This window comes from Bos mutus, chromosome 18 (assembly GCF_027580195.1).
Source record: "Bos mutus isolate GX-2022 chromosome 18, NWIPB_WYAK_1.1, whole genome shotgun sequence".
Taxonomy (NCBI): Eukaryota; Metazoa; Chordata; class Mammalia; order Artiodactyla; family Bovidae; genus Bos; species Bos mutus.
Window position 1 is genome coordinate 10,823,005 of NC_091634.1, and position 23,838 is coordinate 10,846,842.

General features: G+C 40.1%; 1 protein-coding gene across 1 annotated transcript; it reads left to right on the plus strand.

Moving 5' to 3' along the window:
* The first annotated feature begins 1,933 nt into the window (after positions 1–1,933).
* ZNF404 (zinc finger protein 404) lies at positions 1,934–22,286 on the plus strand. The gene is given in 4 exon segments (XM_005897295.3): positions 1,934–2,064; positions 17,397–17,548; positions 20,661–21,997; positions 21,999–22,286. Coding segments are annotated over 3 exon segments (1,665 nt in total). The 5' UTR covers positions 1,934–2,064; positions 17,397–17,403; the 3' UTR covers positions 22,182–22,286.
* The last annotated feature ends 1,552 nt before the right edge of the window (positions 22,287–23,838 follow it).

Genomic DNA, 23,838 nt, shown 5'->3' on the forward strand with positions numbered 1-23,838 from the left:
TAATAAGCCTATTTTAAGTAATCCATTCACAATATCCGTAAAATGCCCACATAATAAAAGCATGTCTTTCAAGGTATCACATACATTTTAAGTCATACTCACAGATAAAAACACACAATCTCATAACTAAAGCCATAATCTCACAGGCCTCAAAATGTGCACTATATTATATAATTCCACACACAGTCGCAAAAGCACTCAAACTTTTTAATGCTTATTTACAAAGAGTCTGGGAAGGGAAGTTTTATTAGGAGACCAAAATATGTGTTCAAACTTCATTTTCAAGGTGCCCAGACAGCTGGAGAAGGAAATGTTCCACTTCATCCTGGGATCATGGAAGACTCACATGAGGGAAGGTCAGAGTTTACTGCAGTTTCACCTAAGGTCAGCAGGTACAGTGCTGTTTTCACAAGTCCCACTGAAGAACTGAAGAAGAATAAGGCAGAATTGAAATCTGATTTGATTTGGGTAAGATGCGGGGCTGTATTAGAACTTCTGTGGGGCCCTTCAACAATAAATAGAAAATAAAAATAACAGTATTTTGTGATTCTTTAGGTATAGTAATAATAATAAGTTGAGTTTCTTTAAATTAAACATTTCCTTTGACCAAAAATTAATGTTTATTTCTGATTTTAAAAGACTTATTGGTAGGCCCCTAAAATCAACCCTGAATATTCACTGGAAAGACTGATGCTGAAGTTCCAATATTTTGATGTGAAGACCCGCCTCATTGGAAAAGACACTGATGTTGGGAAAGATTGAGGGCAGGAGAAGGGGGCGACAGAGGATGAGATGGTTGGGTGGCATCACGGACTCAGTGGACATGAATTTGAACAAACTCTGGGCGATAGTGAAGGACGGGGAAGCCTGAGGTGCTGCAGTTCACGGCGTCACAAAGAGTCGGAAAAAGCAACTAAACCCTAACAACAAAGAGTATTGTGGGCTCTAGACGTTTTGCATACTATGTCTAATGGATGAGTTGGCCCTGCTAGCATATGTCTCTGGCAAAAGTCAGCCAGAAGTAGCCCTTAACGGAAAGAAACGCAAGATACTGGGCAGGAGGAATTTCAGGGTGGGGATGGAGGAGTGGGAAGGAAGTGTGCTTAACAAGTTTTATAATATCTCAAAATCTGAAACAAACCATCTTCATATTTACACTCTAGGAAACAAACCAAACAGAAAAACAATCCCATACATAGTGGTTGTTTAGTCGCTAAGTCGTGTCTGACTCTTTGTCCTCAAGGACTGTAGCCCGCCAGGATTCTCTGTCCATGGGATGTCCCTGGCAAGAAAACTGAAGCAGGTTGCCATTTCCTTCTTCAGGGGATCTTTCCTACCCAGGGATAGAACCCCCATCTTCTGCATTGACTGGCGGATTCTTTACTGCTGAGCCACAAGGGAAGCCGCCATACATGGTTACAGACACACAATGAGGTCCCACAGAAACACAGAGAATGAAAATGCAAACACACAACCCCAGGGGTTCTTTCTTTAAAAACAAATGCACACTTAATGTCAGGTGTGCTTCTGGCGCTACTCGGGATGCTGATGCTACCTGAGCGGGAATGGGGGTAGGGATGGGGGTCAAAAGACTGAAGTCCCAATCCTCAGAGCTCACACCCAAGAAACCACCGTACACAAGAGCCCGCCGTCTCCTGCTGCAGGTTTGGGGCTCTGAAGTTCCCAGGATCCCACCCGCCTTCTACAGACTAGACAGAGATTCCACTCGCTTTTTCCATGTATGCTAACCTCACCAGCTACCATCTTCCTTCAGAGGGGTCTAGCCGTTCTCCACCGCGCGCTGACACAGTCCTGGCATCTGCGAATTCGGATCGCCGAGCTCTCTCAGAGCCAGAAATGTTCCGGATGGACTGCATTTCCCAGAAGCCACCGGGCACGCATCAGCCTCGAGCCCTGGGTGCTCTTCCGGTGGCGGAGTCCCTACGTGTTAAGCAGATCCCCAAAACGGAACACGCTTCCATAGTCTATTTCGGTAGCCGTCTGGTGACGGGCGCTCAAGGCTGGGACGCTCCGGGCGCGGATAAGACGTGTCGGTCCTCGAATGTAAGGCTCGTGTCTGCGACAGCAGCAGAGATTTATGTACCTATTGAGAAACTCGTATGTGTAGACGTGTCTCCATGAAGTGTATGTTTGTGTGTCATTATTTAATTGGGTGATGGTGCTTATTTCAATGATGCGTGGCTTTTGGATGAGCAGCAGTTGTGTGGCTGTGTGGATTGTCACTGGAACTTTTGGCTTTTGTCTCTGCCGATTCCTCGTCTCTCTCCCCTCACAGCCGCTTGGGGTCTGTGGCAGATAAAGGAGGGAAGCCAGAATCTTAGCGTTAGAATGGAAGAATGGAGGATCCCAGCAAGAAGACACAGATTGGATCAGGAGATGAGATTTTCTGAAGCTGAATACGGCCCCAAACAGGCTTTTGGGAAGACCTAATGGCAACCCACTCCAGTACTATTGCCTGGAAAGTCCCATGGACGGAGGAGCCTGGTAGGCTGCAGTCCATGAGGCCGCTAAGAGTCGGACACGACTGAGCGACTTCACTTTCACTTTTCACTTTCCTGCACTGGAGAAGGAAATGGCAACCCACTCCAGTGTTCTTGCCTGGAGAATCCCAGGGATGGGGGAGCCCGGTGGGCTGCTGTCTATGGGGCCGCACAGAGTCGTATACGACTGAAGCGACTTAGCAGCAGCAGCAATGACGTCCTGTAGAAGGTAATGGCAGCCCACTCCAGTACTCTTGCCTGGAAAATCCCATGGACGGAGGAGCCTGGTAGGCTGCAGTCCATGGGATCGCTGAGGGTCGGACACGGCTGAGCGACTTCACTTTCACTTTTCACTTTCATGTATTGGAGAAGGAAATGGCAACCCACTCCAGTGTTCTTCGCTGGAGAATCCCAGGGACGGCGGAGCCTGGTGGGCTGCCGTCTATGGGGTCGCACAGAGTCGGACACGACTGAAGCGACTTAACAGCAACGGCAACAATGACGTCTAGGAGTGGGTTTCCTCCTGGGAGGGTCTCCTTTGAAAGTTTCGAGGGGCCAGCTATGTTTCACTGCCACAGCATTTCCAAAACTCTGGCCCCAGAAGCCTGCTGTCAATTCCACAGATTCCACCCTAGACATCAGTTACCCCAGCCTCTCACACACTGGGAAAGGTCAACGCTGTTCTAGCCTCCTTCCTATTCCCATCTGGTTGTTTATGGTGAACTGGATGAGGAGGGGTGGGGGGGTCGAGTTTTGTAAATGAATGTGCTCTCCAAGAAAATGCTGATGTCTCATGTTCATTTTCTCTTTTCTTAGTGCTTGCATGTCTCTAAAAAATAGGATCCTGAGAGAGGAAAGAATTTTTGTTAAACTAAAAGTTTAAGTTAAAGTGAATTTGTGTTTTCTCATTGGTAAAATACACTTTAATTTTAAAGGCATATGATCCTTCTTTCCCTGGGGATGAAATATACTGTCTGATAGTAACATATCTGTAAGTCATAGGGCCATGCAGATTAATCACCCTTGTCAGGGTCCCCAGGCCCTTCTGTCTCTAAATTATTTAACCTGTGCCTAACATCAGTCCTGTGATCATGTTAGTTTTTGTGGAAAAAGTGATGGGATGTCACTACTATGGTTCCATTTTATCATTTAAGACTCCATTGTAGCAGACTGGAGCTAGAGACTTGCCTTGTGGACTTGATGAAGTAAGTGGCAATGTTGAAGAATTTCCTGTTGCAAGAAACGGCAGGCAGCTTCTAGGACCTGAGGGTGTCCTCCAGCTGACAGCCATAAAAAAATTGAGGCCATCATTCATCTAGCCACAAGGATATGAATTCTGCCAACAATCTGAATAAACTTGGAATTGAATTCTTCCCCAGTTGAGCCTCTGAATGAGAACACAGCCCAGCTGACATCTGTTTGTAACCTCAAGACCAGCCTGAGGAGAGCACCCAGTGAAACTGTGTCCAGACTCCAAGTCCACAAAACACCATGAGATAATAAATGTGTGTTGTGTTAAGATATATTTATGGTTAATTTGTTATGGCAGCAATTGAAAACCACTACCACAGGAAAGACTGGGTAGACTGGAAGAGACTGAGGAGAAATAACAAACAGTCTGGAACTTCCTTGATGGTCCAGTTGCTAAGACTGTGTTCCCAATACAGGAGGCCCAGGTTCGATTCCGAGTTAGGGAACTAGATCCCACATGCCACAACTAAGTGTTAGCATACCACAACTAAAGATCCCACATGCCGCAACTAAGACCCATTGCAGCCAAATAAATAAATATTGTGGGGTGGGAAGAAATAATAGCCAAATGCAATGTGGGATCATGTATAGGATCCTGGAAAAGAAAAAGGACATTAATGGAGGGAAACTGGTGATATTTGAATAAGATATGCCATTGATAGTATCTACTATACCAGTGTTAATTTCATGGTTTTGATAATCCTAAGATGTCAACAGTAAGTTGAGGGATATACAGGAAACCCTCTGTACTACTCTTGCAAATTTTCTCTAAGTCTACAATAAGTAGAAATAAAAATTAAACCAGAAAAAAAAGAGGAAAATTTTGGCTATCCCAAGATCATGGAGATATTTTCCTGTTTCTTCTTCCAGAAACTTTATAGCTTTAGTTTTCACATTTAGGCATATGATCCATCTTGAATTTATATGTGTGTGTGGTAGGATCAGGGTTAAAACCATTTTTTCCATACAGCTAGCCAATTGCTTTGGTACCATTTGTTGAAAAGACTTTCCTTTCTGTTCTAATTTGCAGTTAGACTTTTATTGTTAAAAAAAAAAAAGTGGCTATATATGTGCAAGTCTCTTTCTGGACTCTGTTCTGTTGGTCTTTTTGTAAATCCTGTGTCAGTCCCACTGTTTTAATTACAGTAATTACATAATACATATGTCTTGATGACTGGTAATATACATTCAACAACTTTGTTCTTCAAACTTGCCCTGACTGTTCTGGATTCTTAGCTGTGTGCTGTGCTTAGTCGCTCAGTCATGTCCACCTCTTTGCCACCCCATGGACTGCAGCCCACCAGGCTCCTCTGTCCATGGGGATTCTCCAGGCAAGAATACTGGAGTGGGTTGCCATGTTCTCCTCCAGGGGATCTTTCCAACCTAGTGATCAAACCAGGTTTCCCGCATTGTAGGTGGATTCTTTACCATCAGAGCCATTTCCATATAAATTTAGAATGAGTTTTATTAATGTTCTACAAAAAAGCTCCTAATATTGTTTAGGAATACATTGAATCAATAGATCAATTTAGAGAAAATTGGTCATCTTAAAATTGATTCTTCCAGTTCATAAACATGAAATAAGTTTCCATTTATTTAATTCTTCTTTCTTTTCTTAATGTTTTGCTTTTGGTCTATAAGTTGAAAACACTTCTTTTGTTAGGTTCATTTCAAAGTGTTTCATATTTTTCTTATTTTTTATACTGTTCAGATTTTTAAAATTTCATTTTCAATAACTTTGTTTTAATATAATTGTTTTATACTGTGACCTTTTATTCAACAAACTTCCTAATAAATTCATGTATTAATAGTTTATAGAATTGAAAAAAATTTTTTCTATGTACAAAATGATGTTATCTGCAAATAAAACTGGCTGTACCTCTTTCCTTCCAATCTTCATACCTTTCATCTCACTTTTTCTTGTATGGTATTAGAGAGGTCTTCTAGTAGAAAGTTAAATGGAAGTGGTAAAAGTGGACACCCTGCCTTGTTCCTGAGCTCAGGGCAGTGGTCCATATTTCACCTCCCAGTTTTATTCTGCCAGATCCCTTTTATCAAATTAAAGAAGTTCACTTCCATTCCTAGTTTGAAGGATTTTTATCATGAACTGATGTTGAATATTATAAATGGTTTTTCTGCATTTAATGAAATCATTGAATAGTTTTTCTCCTTTATTATTTTTTAAAATAATTTTATGTATTTTTATTTTGGGCTATGCTAGGTCTTCACGGGCTGCATGGGCTTTTCTCTAGTTGCTGCAAGTGGGGGCTACTCTTTGTTGTGGTGCACGGGCTTTTCATTGTAGTGGCTTCTCTTGTCATGGAGCACGGAGTTCCCTGATAACTCAGTTGGTAAGAATCTGCCTGCAATGCAGGAGTCCCTGGTTCGATTCCTGGGTCATTTCAATTCCTGGGTCGGGAGATTCCTGGGTCAGGAGATTCCCTGGAGAAGGGATAGGCTATCCACTTCAGTGTTCTTGGGCTTCCCTTGTGGCTCGGCTGATAAAGAATCTGCCCACAATGCAGGAGACCTGGGTTCAATCCCTGGGTTGGGACAATCCCCTGGAGAAGAGAAAGGCTACCCACTTCAGTATTCTGGCCTGGAGAAGTTCATGGGGTCATAAAGAGTCGGACTTGACTGAGTGACTTTCACTTTCACAGGGCTCTAGGGCACTGGGGCTTAGTAGTTTTGGCTTCCAGGCTCTAGAGCTCAAGCTCAATAGTTGTGGCACACTGGCTTACCTGCTTCACAACATGTGGGATCTTCCTGTATCAGGGATGGAACCTGTGCCTTCTGTATTGGCAGGTGGATGGATTCTTTACCACTGATCCACCAGGGTAACTGTCTTATTTAAAGTTGGAAGATTACATTGATTGCTTTTTGAAAATTAAGTGACTTTGCATTTCTAGAATAAATCTCTTGCTCATACATATCAGTGGCCTCTTGCTAATACTTTATTTAATAGTCTTGCATCTACATTCATGAGAGAGATATACTGTAGTTTTCCTTTCCTATAATGTCCTTGTCAGGTTTTGATGTCATAATTATGGACCTCATGATGTGGTCCATTTTGGGGGTTTGTTTTCTAGAAAAGATAGTTTGGTTGGCATTTTTAATTCCTTAAGTGTTTGGAGAATTTGCCACTGAAGCCTCTGGGCCTGATATTTTATGGGAAGGTCCTTAATACAGATTTAATTTCTTTAATAAATCTATATTCAGATTTTCCATTTTTTATATCAGTTTTTTTATATCAGTTTTAATAAATTGTGTTTTCAAGAAATTTTTAAATTGCATCTACATTTTCAAGTTTATTGTCATAGAGTTCATAAAGTTATGTTATCAATGTATCTCTTATCAAAATAATGTCTATAATATATGTAGTGATATCTCCTTTTATATTCCTGATATGGGCAATGTTTTTCTTGACAGTATACCAAGAGGTTTATTAATCTTATCTTTTCAATGAAATAGCTTTTGGCTTTATTGATTTTTCTCTGTTATATGTCTGGGTTTTTTTTATGCCATTTGTTTCTTTTAGTATGTTTTACTTTCTGTAGACTTAATTTGTTTTTCCTTTTCTAGCTTCCAGAGATAGATCATTGTTTTTTAACCATTCTACTTTATAAAACATATGTTTATGTTTAGGTGAAGGGGATCAAAGAAGGGTAAAAAGAAAGGGAAAACATAAGTGGGCAGTCATTATAAATGCTCATGATATCTATGGGAGAAAATAAATTATGGATTTACTTGGCATTGCAGTAATTTGACAAAGTATTTTCATAATAATTTCACTACCAATTGATTTGCTATGACTTCAGTACACCTAGCAATTATCAATGGTGATGAGATAATGAATGCTATTTATCTGCAGCATTTGTGAATACAAAACAAAAACAAAAATACACATTTAAAGCTAAAAATATCTTTCGGTTTTTTATTGTTTTGTTTTTTATAATTTACTTACTTATTCTTTTGGTTGCCCTGGGTCTTCATTGTTTTGAGTGGGCTTTCTCTAGTTACAACAAGTCAGGGCTTCTCATTGCAGTGGCTTCCCTTGTTGCAGAGCACAGGATCTAGACACATGGGCTCAGTGGTTGCAGCTTGTGGGTCTAGAGCACAGGTTCAGTAGTTGTGGTGCACGGGCTCAGTTGCCCGGTGGCATGTGGAGCCTTCCCAGACCAGGGATCAAAACCGTGTCCTCTGCTTTGGTAAGCAGATTCCCATCCAGTGGGCCACCAGGGAAGTCCTAATGTCTTTGTAAGCATTGGTGTGATTGTGTCTCACAAGCTTTGTTATGCCATACTTTCATTATCATTTAGCTTGAAATATTTCCTAGGTTTTTTGCACATTCATGCTTCCATCTAGGATTATTTTCCTTTTGCCTGACTTCTGTTCTTTAGTATTTCTTGTATTATGGGTCTGTTGATACGAAATTCTCTCAGCTGACTTCGCTGGTGGCTCAGATGGTAAAGCATCTGCCTACAATGCAGGAGACCTGGGTTCAATCCCTGGGTCAGGAAGATCTCCTGGAGAAGGAAAGGGCAACCCACTCCAGTATTTTTGCTTGGAAAATCCCTTGGATGGAGGAACCTGGTAGGCTACAGTCCATGGGGTCACAAAGAGTCGGACACGACTGAGCGACTTCACTTTTTAAAAAAAAAAAAAAAAATCATTATTTCACCTTTCTTTCTGAAAGATATCTTCTCTGGGTATAAGAGTCAGAGTTCTCAGGGTTTTTCCTTTTAGCACTTTTTAAACACATGGTTCCATTTTTCAGGCTGCTAAAGATTCTCTTGAGATATGGACTGTTTTTCTTGTTTATTTATAACAGATGTCTTTTTTTTTTAAACTACATACTTTTAATATATGTTTTTCAGCTTTGTTTCTTAACAATTTGGCCAAGATGTGCCTAGGTATGGATTCCATTATTTCAACTGGTTAGGTTTGCTGAGCTTTTTCATTTATATATCAAGATATTTCATGACAGTTGCACATTTTGTCCATTATTTCTTCAAATAAATTTTCTGTTCTATTTTGTTTTAGATGTTCATTTCTACATTTTGGCAGTTTCTTGTATTTCTCTTACGTTCAGCTCTGTTCTTTTTTCTCTCAGTATAAGATTATTGTTAATTTAACTTTATGTTAATTAAAACAGTTTTCTGCTGTTAAATCATCCTGTACAGTTTTAATTTTCAGTAATATATTTTGGAAGAAATGGAGTAGCCATCATGGTCAACAAAAGAGTCCAAAATGCAGTACTTGGATGCAATCTCAAAAACGACAGAATGATCTCTGTTCATTTCCAGGGCAAACCATTCAATATCACGGTAATCCAAGCCTATGCCCCAACCAGTAACGCTGAAGAAGCTGAAGTTGAACAGTTCCATGAAGACCTACAAGTCCTTTTCATTATAGGGGACTGGAATGCAAAAGTAGGAGGTCAAGAAACACCTGGAGTAACAGGCAAATTTGGCCTTGGAATACGGAATGAAGCAGGGCAAAGGCTAATAGAGTTTTGCCAAGAGAACCCACTGGTCATAGCAAACACCTTCTTCCAACAACACAAGAGAAGACTCTACACATGGACATCACCAGATTGTCAACACTGAAATCAGATTGATTATATTATTTGCAGCCAAAGATGGAGAAGCTCTATACAGTCAGCAAAAACAAGACCGGGAGCTGACTGTGGCTCAGATCATGAACTCCTTATTGCCAAATTCAGACTTAAATTGAAGAAAGTGGGGAAAACCACTAGACCATTCAGGTATGACCTAAATCAAATCCCTTATATACAGTGGAAGTGAGAAATAGATTTAAGGGACTAGATCTAATAGACAGAGTGCCTGATGAACTATGGAATGAGGTTCGTGACATTGTACAGGAGACAGGGATCAAGACCATCCCCATGCAAAAGAAATGCAAAAAAGCAAAATGGCTGTCTGAGGAGGCCTTACAAATAGCTGTGAAAGGAAGAGAAGCGAAAAGCAAAGGAGAAAATGACAGATATAAGCATCTGAATGGAGAGTTCCAAAGAATAGCAAGGAGAGATAAGAAAGCCTTCCTCAGTGATCAATGCAAAGAAATAGAGGAAAATAACAGAATGGGAAAAACTAGAGATCTCTTCAAGAAAATTAGAGATACCAAGGGAACATTTCATGCAGAGATGGGCTCAATTAAGGACAGAAATGGTATGGACCTAACAGAAGCAGAAGATATTAAGAAGAGCTGGCAAGAATACACAGAAGAACTATACAAAAAAAGAGCTTCATAACCCAGATAATCACGATGGTGTGATCACTCATCTAGAGCCATTCATCCTGGAATGAAGTCAAGTGGGCCTTAGAAAGCATCACAACCAACAAAGTTAGTGGAGGTAATGGAATTCCAGTGGAGCTATTTCAAATCCTGAAAGGTGATGCTGTGAAAGTGCTGCACTCAATATGCCAGCAAATTTGGAAAACTTAGCAGTGGCCACAGGACTGGAAAAGGTCAGTTTTCATTCCAATCCCAAAGAAAGGCAATACCAAAGAATGCTCAAACTACTGCACAATTGCACCCATCTCACACCCTAGTAAAGTAATACTCAAAATTCTCCAAGCCAGGCTTCAGCAATACGTGAATCGTGAACTTCCAGGTGTTTAAGCTGGTTTTAGAAAAGGCAGAGGAACCAGAGATCAAATTGTCAACATCCGCTGGATCATCGAAAAAGCAAGAGAGTTCCAGAAAAACATCTATTTCTGCTTTATTGACTATGCCAAAGCCTTTGACTGTGTGGATCACAATAAACTGTGGGAAATTCTGAAAGAGATGGGAATACCAGACCATCTGACCTGCCTCTTGAGAAATTTGTATGCAGGTCAGGAAGCAACAGTTAGAACTGGACATGGACCAACAGACTGGTTCCAAATAGGAAAAGGAGTACGTCAAGGCTGTATATTCACCCTGCTTATTTAACTTATATACAGAGTACATCATGAGAAACGCTGGGCTGGAAGAAACACAAGCTGGAATCAAGATTGCCCGGAGAAATATCAATAACCTCAGATGTGCAGATGACACCACCCTTATGGCAGAAAGTGAAGAGGAACTAAAAAGCCTCTTGACGAAGGTGAAAGAGGAGAGTGAAAAAGTTGGCTTAAAGCTCCACATTCAGAAAACGAAGATCATGGCATCTGGTCCCATCACTTCATGGGAAATAGATGGGGAAACAGTGGAAACAGTGTCAGACTTTATTTTTGGGGGCTCCAAATCACTGCAGATGGTGATTGCAGCCATGAAATTAAAAGACGCTTACTCCTTGGAAGGAAAGTTATGACCAACCTAGACAGCATATTGAAAAGCAGAGACATTACTTTGCCAACAAAGGTCTGTCTAGTCAAGGCTATAGTTTTTCCAGTGGTCACGTATGGATGTGAAAGTTGGACTGTGAAGAAAGCTGAGTGCCGAGGAATTGATGCTTTTGAACTATGGTGTTGGAGAAGACTTGAGAGTCCCTTGGACTGCAAGGCGGTCCAATCAGTCCATCCTAAAGAAGATCAGTCCTGGGTGTTCATTGGAAGGACTGATGCTGAAGCTGAAACTCCAATATTTTGGCCACCTCATGCGAAGAGTTGACTCACTGGAAAAGACCCTGATTCTGGGAGGAATTGGGGGCAGAAGGAGAAGGGGACAACAAAGGATGAGATGGCTGGATGGCATCACCGACTCGATGGACATGAGTTTGAGTGAATTCCGGGAGTTGGTGATGGACAGGGAGGCCTGGCGTGCTGTGATTTCATGGGGTCGCAAAGAGTCGGACACGACTGAGCAACTGAACTGAACTGAATATATTTTTATAAGTATAAAATATCCATGTGATTCTTGTTTTAAGAGTCTTAACCTCTATTGATATGCTCCATTTTGCATTCCATATTTTTCATCTTTTCCTCTCTTTTCTTTAGCATGTTAATCATAATATCTTCAAATCCTGTCTGTTAGCTCCACTGACTGGATTATCTTTGGGTTTATTTCTATTGAGACTTTTCTTTCTTGATTATCAGTAACATTTTCCTGTTTCTTTGCATTTTCATTAAGTTTTATCATAGACTGGCATTGTGAATAACATATTATTGACACTCTGAATTATGTTATCTTCCTTTAATAAGCCTACAGTCAGGGTTTCTCAGCCTTAGCACTGTTGATATTTTTGACTAGAAAATTCTTTACTGTGGGGGGCTTTCCTGTGTGTTGTAGGGTGTTTAGTAGCATCCCTAGTCTCTACCCACTAGATAGTAGCCTCCCTCCACACGTTTTGACAACCTAGTATGTCTCCAGACATTGCCACGTGTGCCCTGAGGAGCAGGATCACCCCCAATTGAGAACCAGTGATCTGCCCATTTTAAATATCTACTTCATTTTCTTTTTTTAATTTTGGCTATGCTGGATCTTCAGAGTGGCACAAGTCTCTCTAGTTGTGGTGCAAGGGGTTAGTTGCCCTGCAGCATGTGGGGTCGTAGTTTCCTTACCAGGGATTGAACCTGTGTTCCCTGCATTGGAAGGTGGATTTTTAACTGCTGGACCACCAGGGAATTCCCTTACTTCATTTCCATTATATAAATGAATACATTTTATTTAATTAATTACCCATCTAAGTACCTTTAGACTTTTCTCCAGCTTTTTTTTTTTTTTTCATTTTAACTAGTGTCTGTCATCATATTCCTTTATACATTTCTAGGCACGTTTTACTGTTATTTTTTTGATGAAGACTCTGAAATGGCTTTCTATCATTAAATTATTCTTATGCATATTTTTTTGTACAAGTCTCAACTTCAGTAGGTTTTCATAGGTCTAAAGGACAGCATGAGCATAAGGTTCTTGTTTTCCTACAGCCTTATTAATACATGGTGCATCATTAATTTTTAAAATCTGACAGTAGAATACCTGCGAAATGGTACTCTTTATTTAAAACATCTTTAATAGGTCTTTTGGCAGGTGATATCTTAATTACCTGTGCTCAGATTTCATACAATGGAACAACAACAACAAAAAAAAACTGGGTGTCAGAGACAACAGTTAAAGTTGAGTTTATAATTATAGAAATGTTGGAGAAGGAAATGGCAACCCACTCCAGTGTTCTTGCTAGGAGAATCCCAGGGATGGGGGAGCCTGGTGGGCTGCAGTCTATGGGGTCGCACAGAGTCAGACACGACTGAAGCGACTTAGCAGCAGCAGTGACTATATAACATCCAGCTGAAGACTAGCCAGGGGGGTACTCTTTCTGCCCCCTTCTGATGCCTATGTCAGAAGCTTTCTCTGTCTCCTTTATACTTTAATAAAACTTTATTACACACACACACAAATTATAGAAATGTGCTTCAAAACACATCACTTCTACTTACTGCTTATTATATGGGGAAATATCTTCACTTCTTTGAGCTTCTATTTCCCCATCTGTTGAACTGAGTTAATAATTACATTTTAGGATTAAAAGTTAATGTGTATAGAGCAGCTATCACATAGAAGGTTGCAAAAATCTATGTGTTGCTATACAGCTATAGTGAGCATAAATTCACATCTCTCTTGTGGGTACTGGGTGGGTTGGGAGCAGGGGATGTGGGGGAGCACAGGAAATAATTCATGTCAGAAAGCAAAGTGGATCCTGATGGGAAAAACCCAGGTTGGTCACCCCAGGGGACCTTGAGAGTCAAGTTCAGGCTTCATATGGGCAGGCAGTTTTAGAGTAGTTACGTTTTTCAGATTGGTCTCTACTGTTTTCTGCCTTTTGTGTAGCAGAGTCCAGATCCACTGGGAGGCCATGAGCTTATTGAAGTTTTTGTTGTATGGCCTGGTCTCAACCCTGGCAGGTAGGGCTGGATTGGGGAGGATCCACTCATTGTGACTGGACAACCCAGGCTGGGTACATGTGGTGTGATCAGAATTAGAAATAGGCCAGAGAGGTGTGTCTGGAACTGGCTTTGCCTCAGAGAGCCCCTGCTGTGTATCCACGCTTGTGTGGCTTGTTTCCTAGGCATAAGAAAGGGTGGTTGGATTTGTCTGGGGGGGGGGTGTGTGTGTGTGTGTGAGTTAGTCACTCAGTTGTGTTCAACTCTTTGTGATCCCATGGACTGTAGACTGCCAGGCTCCTCTGTCCCTGGGGTTTCCCAAGCAAGACTACTGAGTGGGTTGCCATTTCCTTCCCCAGGAGATCTTCCCAACCCAGGATTGAACCCATCTCCTGCATTGCAGGCCAATTCTCTACCACCTGAGCTATCAGGGAAGCCGGAATTGTCTGGACTCCTACTCATATTCCCTGACATGTGTTTATGTGTTTGGGAAGGGGAAGAGTGGCAAGGACAATGGGAAGCAGGAATAAAGAAGAAAAAAGAAAGGCTCTCATACCTTAATTTTTGGAGTTCTGAGCTACGCTGGGTCTCGAAGCTTCTTTTTCCTCCCTCAGCTCTGGCTTCTCTGGACTCAGCTTCTGAGAATGATTGGCAATTCTAAAATCATGGCCCTAGTAAGTGGATGTCTCTATTTCCTTCCTGAAATATAGTTTTTAATTCAGGTAATATTTTCATTCTTTAGCCCCAAATCTTCTTCTTAGGGAAGCTGTATCTCTAAGCCAATTTTCACTTTTTCCCTTTACAGAGAATGATTGTGTCCTCTCTGTTTGCTCCCTTTTTTTGAACTGGTTTTTCAGTTTTTCATCAAATAATTTATGTATCTTATATGTTCAGTCTTCTCTTAGGGGCAGTGTTGGAGCAGTGAAGGGGTAGAGTACCTTGAAGGAAATATTGGAGCTTCCCTTATTGGGCTTGTAGTTTAATTATATAAAAATGGTGGTCCTCTTTGACCAGAAGAGGGAGAACTTTCTCCACTGTTTCCCAGGTAGATAAGGGAGAGAGGTTGAGGGCAGTAGGAGAACGGGCCAACAGAGGATGAGATGGTTGGATGGCATCACTGATTCAATAGACATGAATTTGAACAAAACTCCAGGAGATAGTGAAGGACAGGGAAGCCTGACATGCTGTAGTACATGGGGGTCACAGAGTCAGACAAAACTTTGGGACTGAACAACAACAAAGGGTGAATTTGGTTATGAATGGTCTCAGTCTCAGTGTGGGATGAGACTTCAGCTTTGAAAAGCTTTTAGGTTTGGGTTGAAATGGAGTTGGTCCCTTCCTAGAAAGAGAGAGAGGTGGGGTTCTGGCTAAGGAATCACTGAGAAATGAATAGGGTTCTGAGGTCCATTATGTGGTGGAAGAGAAATTGCTGGTCTTGAGTGATTCAGTATTATTCTGGATCATTCTATATTAGTGTGTTCTAACTCAAGAACCAGAAGTTCAATAAGAGATTGTAAAAAGGAAGATCACTGGGAACCACATCCGCTGGATAATACTAAACTTTGAGGAAGAGGTCAGGATTTTTGTCCAGCCGAAATACTATAATAGTATATATGTTATTATTAATAACCTAACACTTTAAGAAAGATTAAACCTGATGTCTATGAAAAACCTGATGTTTATGAAAGTGTAAATTTGTCAGAATAAGGGAAATACTTATGATATAATCTGACATATAATATGCTTGTGTCTTGACAATAATGGATGCCCTTCTCCAATTAGATAAAATTGTTTGGATTCTTTTTTAGTCAAGAATCCCCACGTTGATTCTTCCCTGCTGATCCAGTGGTTAAGACTCCATGCTTCACTGCAGGGGGCAGGGCTTCCATCCCTGGTCGGGGAACTAAGATCCCATATGCTGGACGGCACAGCCAAAAAATAAAAAATAAAACATTAAAAGAAAGAATCCCCAAGTTTCAGCATAATAATTTGGGCTATAGTATAAATTATATGTTATCTTACTAGCTATAAACATTGGTATATCTGGAAAGTTGTTTAAATTTAGTTATTGATCTCTATTTAAAAGTGAAATAGAGATTGATGGTTTTGGAAAATTCAGCAGTGGCTACAGAACTGGAAAATGTCAGTTTTCATTCCAATCCCAAAGAAAGGCAATGCCGAAGAATGCTCAAACTACCGCATAATTGCACTCATCTCACATGCTAGCAAAGTAATGCTCAAAATTCTCCAACCCAGGCTTCAGCAATACGTGAACCGTGAACTTCCAGATGTTCAAGCTGGTTTTAGAAAAGGCAGAGGAACATGAAATCAAGTTGCAAACATCTGTTGCATCATCGAAAAAGCAAGAGAGTTCCGGAAAAACATCGATTTCTGCTTTATTGACTATACCAAAGCCTTTGACTGTGTGGGTCACAACAAACTGTGGAAAATTCTTAAAGAGATGGGAATACCAGACCACTTGACCTGCCTCTTGAGAAATCTGTATGCAGGTCAAGAAGCAACAGGTAGTACCAGACATGGAACAACAGACTGGTTCCAAATTGGGGAAGGAGTGAGTCAAGGCTGTATATTTTTACCCTGCTTATTTAACTTCTATGCAGAGTACATCACGCAAAATGCCAGGCTGGATGAAGCACAAGCTAGAATCAAGACTGCTGGGAGAAATATCAATAACCTCAGATATGCAGATGACACCACCCTTATGGCAGAAAACAAAGAAGAACTGAAGAGCCTCTTGATGAAAGTGAAAGAGGAGAGTGAAAAAGCTGGCTTAAAACTCAACATTCAAAAACTAAGATCATCACCAGTCCAAGTTCGATGCATGAAACAGGGCACTCAAAGCCAGTGCACTGGGACAACCCTGAGGGATGGGGTGGGGAGGGAGGTGGGAGGGTGGTTCAGGATGGGGGGCACATGTACACCCATGGCTGCAATGTATGGCGAAAACCACCACAATATTGTAAAGTAATTAGCCTCAAATTAAAATAAATTAATTAATTAAAAAAGAAAAAACTAAGACCATGGCATTCAGTTTCATCACTTCATGGCAAATAGATGGGGAAACAATGGAAATAGTGAGAGACTTTATTTTCTTGGGCTCCAAAATCATTGCATATGGTGACTGCAGCCATAAAATAAAAGACACTTACTCCTTGGAAGGAAAGTTATGACCAACCTAGATAGCATATTAAAAAGCAGAGACATTACTTTGTCGACAAAGGTCCGTCTAGTCAAGGCTATGGTTTTTCCAGTAGTCATGTATGGATGTGAGAGTTGGACCATAAAGAAAGCTGAACACTTTTGAACTATGGTGTTGGAGAAGACTCTTGAGAGTCCCTTGGACTGCAAGGACATCCAACCAGTCAATCCCAAAGGAAATCACTCCTGAATATTGGGAGGATTGATGCTGAAGCTGAAGCTCCAATACTTTGGCCATCTGATGCAAAGAACTGACTCAATGGAAAAGACCTGATGCTGGGAAAGATGGAAGGCAGGAGGAGAAGGGGACAACAGAGGATGAGATGGTTGGATGGCATCACCGACTCGATTGACATGAGTTTGAGCAAGCTCTGGGAGTTGGTGATGGACAGAGAAGTCTGGTGTGCTGCAGTCCATGGGGTCACAAAGAGTCAGACATGACTGAGCAACTGAACTGAGGCACTGTACTTTAGATACACTAATTTATTTCTTTTCATCTAACTATGTCATGATCTTTAACTTCAGCTTACTTGTTTTTATGATATATCACCCCCTGCTGCAACTCAATATTTCATCTTGAATTTTTTTTCCACTTTTACAGATAATACATGGATCTGTCATTTCAGATGCCTCTTACATTCAGTGATGTCTCCATAGACTTCTCTCAGGAGGAGTGGGAATGCCTAAATTCAGATCAGAAGAATTTGTACAGAGATGTGATGTTGGAGACTTATACTAACTTGGTATCACTGGGTAAGGACATCTGCCTGGAATAATGTAGAATCTGCTGTCTGGAATATCCACTTTCTTTACTGTATATTTTATGCTCTGTGTCAATACACTCACAAAATTTCTGCTCCATATTCTCAAAGGACTATTTTGGGCGTTGTTAGATGGAAATGGGCTCCTCCATTCAGCACCTACATCTCCCCTTTCCTTCATTTACCATCCTACCTCCTTCTGATCCATCCTGTAGTTGCTTCCTTTTCTAAATGACCAAAGGATTGAATCCTGGGATTTTTCTGCATAACTGCTGGCAAAGAAGGCAAATTTCATATTATGTATATGTTCAGAATATCTATAAATATTCTATTTTAGTTGCTAATTCACCTGTATGGAGAACAGGTAGCAAAGAGTCTGGTTTTCTCTTTACTACAAATGAGCCTTTGTAATTTTTTACATTGGTAGGGTGAATCAAGCTCATTAACTTTTTGAGTATTATTTAAAATTTTATAGCAGTGGAAATGTTGGCTTTCAGTGATTTGATAGGTTTTAGTCAGAAGTGTTGGAGAAGGCAGTGGCACCCCACTCCAGTACTCTTGCCTGGAAAATCCCATGGACGGAAGAGCCTGGTTGGCTGCAGTCCATGGGGTCGCTGAGGGTCGGACACGGCTGAGCGACTTCACTTTCACTTTTCACTTTCATGCATTGGAGAAGGAAATGGCAACCCACTCCAGTGTTCTTGCCTGGAGAATCCCAGGGACGGCGGAGCCTGGTGGGCTGCCGTCTATGGGGTCACACAGAGTTGGACACGACTGAAGTGACTTAGCAGCAGCAGCAGTCAGAAGTGTCTTTGTTCAGTTTTTAGAAAAAATAGATCATTCTCTCCTCTCTTCTGGGATTCTAATTATACTTAAGTTAGATCTTTTGAGAACTTTTCTCACAGTTCTGAGTCAATAAAGGGCTTCCCAGGTGGCACTAGTGGCAAAGAACTTGCTTGCAAATGCAGGAGACATAAGACACATGGGTTCGATCCCTAGATCAGGAAGAGCCCCTGGAGCAAGGCATGGCAACCCACTCTAGTATTCTTGTCTGGAAAATACCATGGACAGAGGAGTCTGGCAGGCTACAGTCCATAGAGTCACAAAGAATCAGACACGAATGAAGCAACTTAGCATGCACGCACCCACTGAAGCAATAAGATGTGAGAGATTAAGAGTCAGAGAGAGATAGTTGGTGATTGCCACATAATTTTCATAAACTAGATCATTATTTTACTCAGCTGCCTTCTCCAGTGACCTTGACTTTAATCCTTACTTACTGTGATTTTCATCCGTTACCTTTTTTTAATTCAGTATTTTATTCTACAGTTAATTATGTAATACCTTATGATACAACTTGTTTTTCAGTAGTAGTTAGAAAAAATTTTGAATGCATATGTGAGTTTTAGAGTATGAAAATAAGAAGTAAAATAAACGAGGCAATATGTACTAGAGAAAAGCATCATGAAGACAGAATTAGGTGTTGGGATATAGAATAAGGGATATGAATATACTTACATTTAGCAGGGCCAACCTTTCTGAGGAAGTGATTTCTAACCTGCCACACCTGGAGGTAGTCATTTATAGAAGCTACCTAAGAGGATTCCTGAAAGGTAGAGCATTCATGTGAAGCCACAGGCAATGGGAAACATCACAATATGTTCTTGTAGCTGAAAAGAAGCAATGTGGTCAGATATAGGGGAACAAAGATGTCAAGGGCTTGAAATTAATTTGTAGAAATAAGACAGAGTCTTCTTATTCGTGGTTATATGCTTGGGTTTCATCCTAAGATAAAGACAGACCTCCATTCGTGGTTATATATTTGGGTTTCATCCTAAGATAAAGACAGACCTTTGGAAAAATTACATAGAGATCCATCTGGTTGTGTTGTTGTTTAGTCACTAAGTCATGTCTGACTCTTTGTGACCCCATGGACTGCAGCACAGCAGGCTCCTCTGTCCTCCACTATCTCCTGGAGTTTGCTCATGTCCATTGAGTCAATGATGCTATCTAACCATCTCATCCTCTGCTGCCCTCTTCCCCTGCCCTCAACCTTTCCCAGCATCAGGGTCTTTTCAAATGAGTCAGCTCTTCACATCAGGTGGCCCAAGTATTGGAGCTTCAGCTTCAGAATCAGTCCTTCCAATCAATAGTCAGGGTTAATTTCCTTTAGGATTGACTGGTTTGATCTCCTTGCAGTCCAAGGGACTCTCAAAAGAGTCTTCTCCAGCATCACAATTTGAAAGCATCAATTATTTGGAGTTCTACCTTCTTTAAAGTCTAATTCATACCCATACATGACTACTGGAAAAACCATCTGACAGAAAACATTAAAATGTAGTTGATCAAGACCTACTCATAGATTTTGATTCACTCAGTCTCAGTGGATATCTAAAGGGTAGTATATCCACATGGAGAAGGCAATGGCACCCCACTCCAGTACTCTTGCCTGGAAAATCCCATGGATGGAGCAGCCTGGAAGGCTGCAGTCCATGGGGTCGCTGAGGGTCGGACACGACTGAGCGACTTCACTTTCAATTTTCACTTTCATGCATTGGAGAAGGAAATGGCAACCCACTCCAATGTTCTTGCCTGGAGAATCCCAGGGACGGGGGGGCCTGATGGGCTGCCGTCTATGGGATCGCACAGAATCGGATACGACTGAAGTGACTCAGCAGCAGTATATCCACAAGCTGATCATGCCTTCTATAAAACTTCTCACTGCCTCCTCCAGGTTGGTAGTCTTGAGGGTTTTAGCCCACTGTAGCTCCTTTTGCCTGGCAAAGCAATAAAGCTATTCTTTATAATAAATAAAGAATAAAATAAAAAGGGGGGAGGGTAGTATATGTAAGAAATTCCTATGATAATTCTGATCCACAACTAATTGAGAACTACTGATTTTTCTCTTTGTCTACTCACAAATGTTACATTCTCATATGAACTTTCAGAGTCCATTGCACCTTTAAAAAACTTTATCACAGTAATTTAGAATTTTATGGCCTTTTACTTCTAATGGATTTACTTGTCAATTTTATCATTATTCTTACTATATTTCCCCCTGTACTGGAAAAATAGCATTTGTTCATTTTCTTGTTTTCTTTCAGACTTTGATTTCACAACTGAGAACAACAAATTATCTTCAGAAAAAAGCAGTTTTGAAGTAAATTCATACCATTGGGAGATAATGAAAAGTAAAACCTTCAACCTCATGGGGTTTATTTTCAGAAATGACTCACAGAGCAGAAATCAATTTGAAGGACAACAGGCATCTCAAGTGGGACATTTTAGTCAAATGATATTCCAAAAACATATATCTCTTCCTCTGCATCAGAGAATTCACACTAAAGAGAAGTCATGTGAATGTAAGGAATGTAGGAAGGGCTTTAGGAAATATTCACATCTTACTGAAAATCTGAGAGACCATAGTGGTGTGAGACCCTATGAATGTAGAGAATGTGGAAAGGCCTTCCCAGTTCTCCAGCATTTTATTAGACATAAAAAAAGTCACACTGATTTGAAGTCCTATGAATGTAATGGATGTGAGAAAGCCTTTAGATTGTATTCACAGCTTATTCAACATCAGATAATTCATACTGGTGTGAAACCCTACAAATGTAAACAATGTGGAAAGGCCTTTAGACGTCATTCTCACCTTACTAAACATCAGAACATTCATGTTGGTTTGAAACCCTACAAATGTAAGGAATGTGGGGAAACTTTTAGGTTCTACCGACACATGTGTCTCCATCAGAAAACTCATCATGGTGTGAAACCTTATATCTGTAAGGAATGTGGAAAGGCCTTTGGTCATCATTCAAGTCTCTATCAACACAAGAAAATTCATTCTGGTGAGAAACCATATAAATGTAAACAGTGTGGAAAGGCCTTTGTTTACAGCTATCTACTTACTGAACATCAGAGAAGTCATACTGGTGAAAAGCCTCATGAATGTAAGGAATGTGGAAAGGCCTTTAGTAGGGCCTCAAGCCTTCTTAGACATAAAAGGATTCGTAGTGGTGAGAAACACTATGATTGTAAGGAATGTGGGAAGGCCTTCTGTAGAGTTTATCAATTTACACAACATCAGAGAATTCATACTGGTGAGAAGCCCCATGAATGTAAAGAATGTGGGAAGACTTTTAAGCTCCATTCTTACCTTATTAAACATCAGATCATTCACAGTGACTTGAAACCATATGAATGTAAACACTGTGGGAAAGCCTTCAATCGTGTCGGGAACCTTAAAATGCATGAGTCAATTCATACTGGGGAGAAACCTTATGAATGTAAGGAATGTGGAAAAACCTTTAGACTTAATTCTAAACTAAATTATCATCAGGCAGTCCATACTGGCTTGAAACCATATATATGTAAAGAATGTAAAAAGGCCTTCCGTTCTATATCAGGTCTTTCTCAACATAAGAGAATTCATACTGGTGAAAAAACCTTATGAATGTAAGGAATGTGGTAAGGCCTTTAATCGTAGCGAGCGACTTATTCAGCATCAGAGAATTCATACTGGCATGAAGCCACATAAATGTATGGAATGCGGGAAAGCCTTTACTCATTGCTCTCAACTTACTCAACATCAAAGATTTCACATTGGCGAGAAACTCTTAATGTAATGAAAGTCAGCCTTTAGCCTTGGCACATCGTTTAATATTATCACTTTTCTACCACCTAACTATGTCATGCTAAAGATTATTAAACATAAATATAAATGCTTGGAAGGGTGTCTGGCTCAGAGTATTTGCTTACTATTAATAATTATTCTTTAATGATAATTACTAGTATTGTTATAAATTCACATGGAAGGAAGACCCTATGAGCATTTTAAAAATCTTTCTATCATCACTCATCCATATTTCACGTCAGAGCATTAATTTTGCACAAAATCCCATAGAATGTATTAAACAGGAAATTTTTTTATTCAGAGCTCATCCCCCTGAAGATGAATAATGGGAAGAAACCCTATGCCTTTGCTGAATGTTGAGTATATAGCTGTTGGGAAATTACAAAATGGCTTGAAGAAATTTTCTTACAGTAATTTCTGGGATACAGGTGACAGACAATTCACATTCTCTACAATTCATGGAAATTAGAGATTTCAGTTGGGTAGCCAAAAGAGAGGTGTTGACCTGGCAAAGTTTTCCTCAAGTATTTGAAAAAGTTCACATTTACATGAATGGTACAATGGTATAATGAAGGTCTTTTTGCCTTCCACCTAGATTCAGTGTATTGCCACTCTCTCTCCATCTAAGAATGTATATATATTCACAGCTATCATATTTATAACATATTGAACATATATATATATATGTTATATACTATAGTATATCATAGTGCTGTGCTTTTTGAGTAAATGTTTCAGGTATCACCTCACCTCTAAAAAAAAATCAACATCTCAAAAATACAACTCCTAGATTTAAAGATTATCTTCTACATGACTATTAGGCCATTGTCACCTAAAAGACATTAATACTAGACCTATAATGTTCTATAATCAGTCCATTTACAGATTTCTCCAATTATTTAAGAAATGTCTTTCAAAAGTGTTTGCTTTTTCTAAAAGCTCAAAACAAACTAAGGTCGTATATTTTATGATTATGGCAATTGAGTCTGTTTTGGTCAAGAACTTATCGTCCACCTATTTTGTGAGTCAAACTCTTTGAAGACTCAAGAGAAGTAACCCATATAATGTTGCCCATTCTAGATTTGTGTTAATTTTTCTTCAGATAGGCTTAACTTGTTTCTCTAACCTTCACATTTACTGTGAACATTATGTCTAGAGGCTTGATTAGGTATCAGATTAAACATTTTTGACAAGATAACTTCATAGACAATATTGTGTGCTCAATATTTTGTCAAATAACAGGGGGCACATAAGTGAAGCTATGTTTAATCTCCTGATGCATGTATTGACCACCAGCTCTCTTCTTTGCATCAGTACTTTTTTTTCTTTTTTTGCAGTCAAGAAGTAGTAATCCATAAAGTCACATCAGCACTCCACTTGGAAATTTAAAGTCTTTTGTATTTTAAAGAAATTAAGACCAAAAAACTTTTTTATTTACTCATATATTTACCTTTTCACATGATTTTCATTCTTTCCCAATGATCTAAATTCCATTATCAATTCCTTTCAGCTTGAAGAACTTAATTTCTTGGAGTACATGTCTGCTAATGACAAATTTTCATTGTGTCTTTTACTGAAATGCCTTTGTTCTTTATGGATTCTTTTCTTTGCTACTGAATTCTGGGTCTTGTTTTTTATATTTTTCTGCT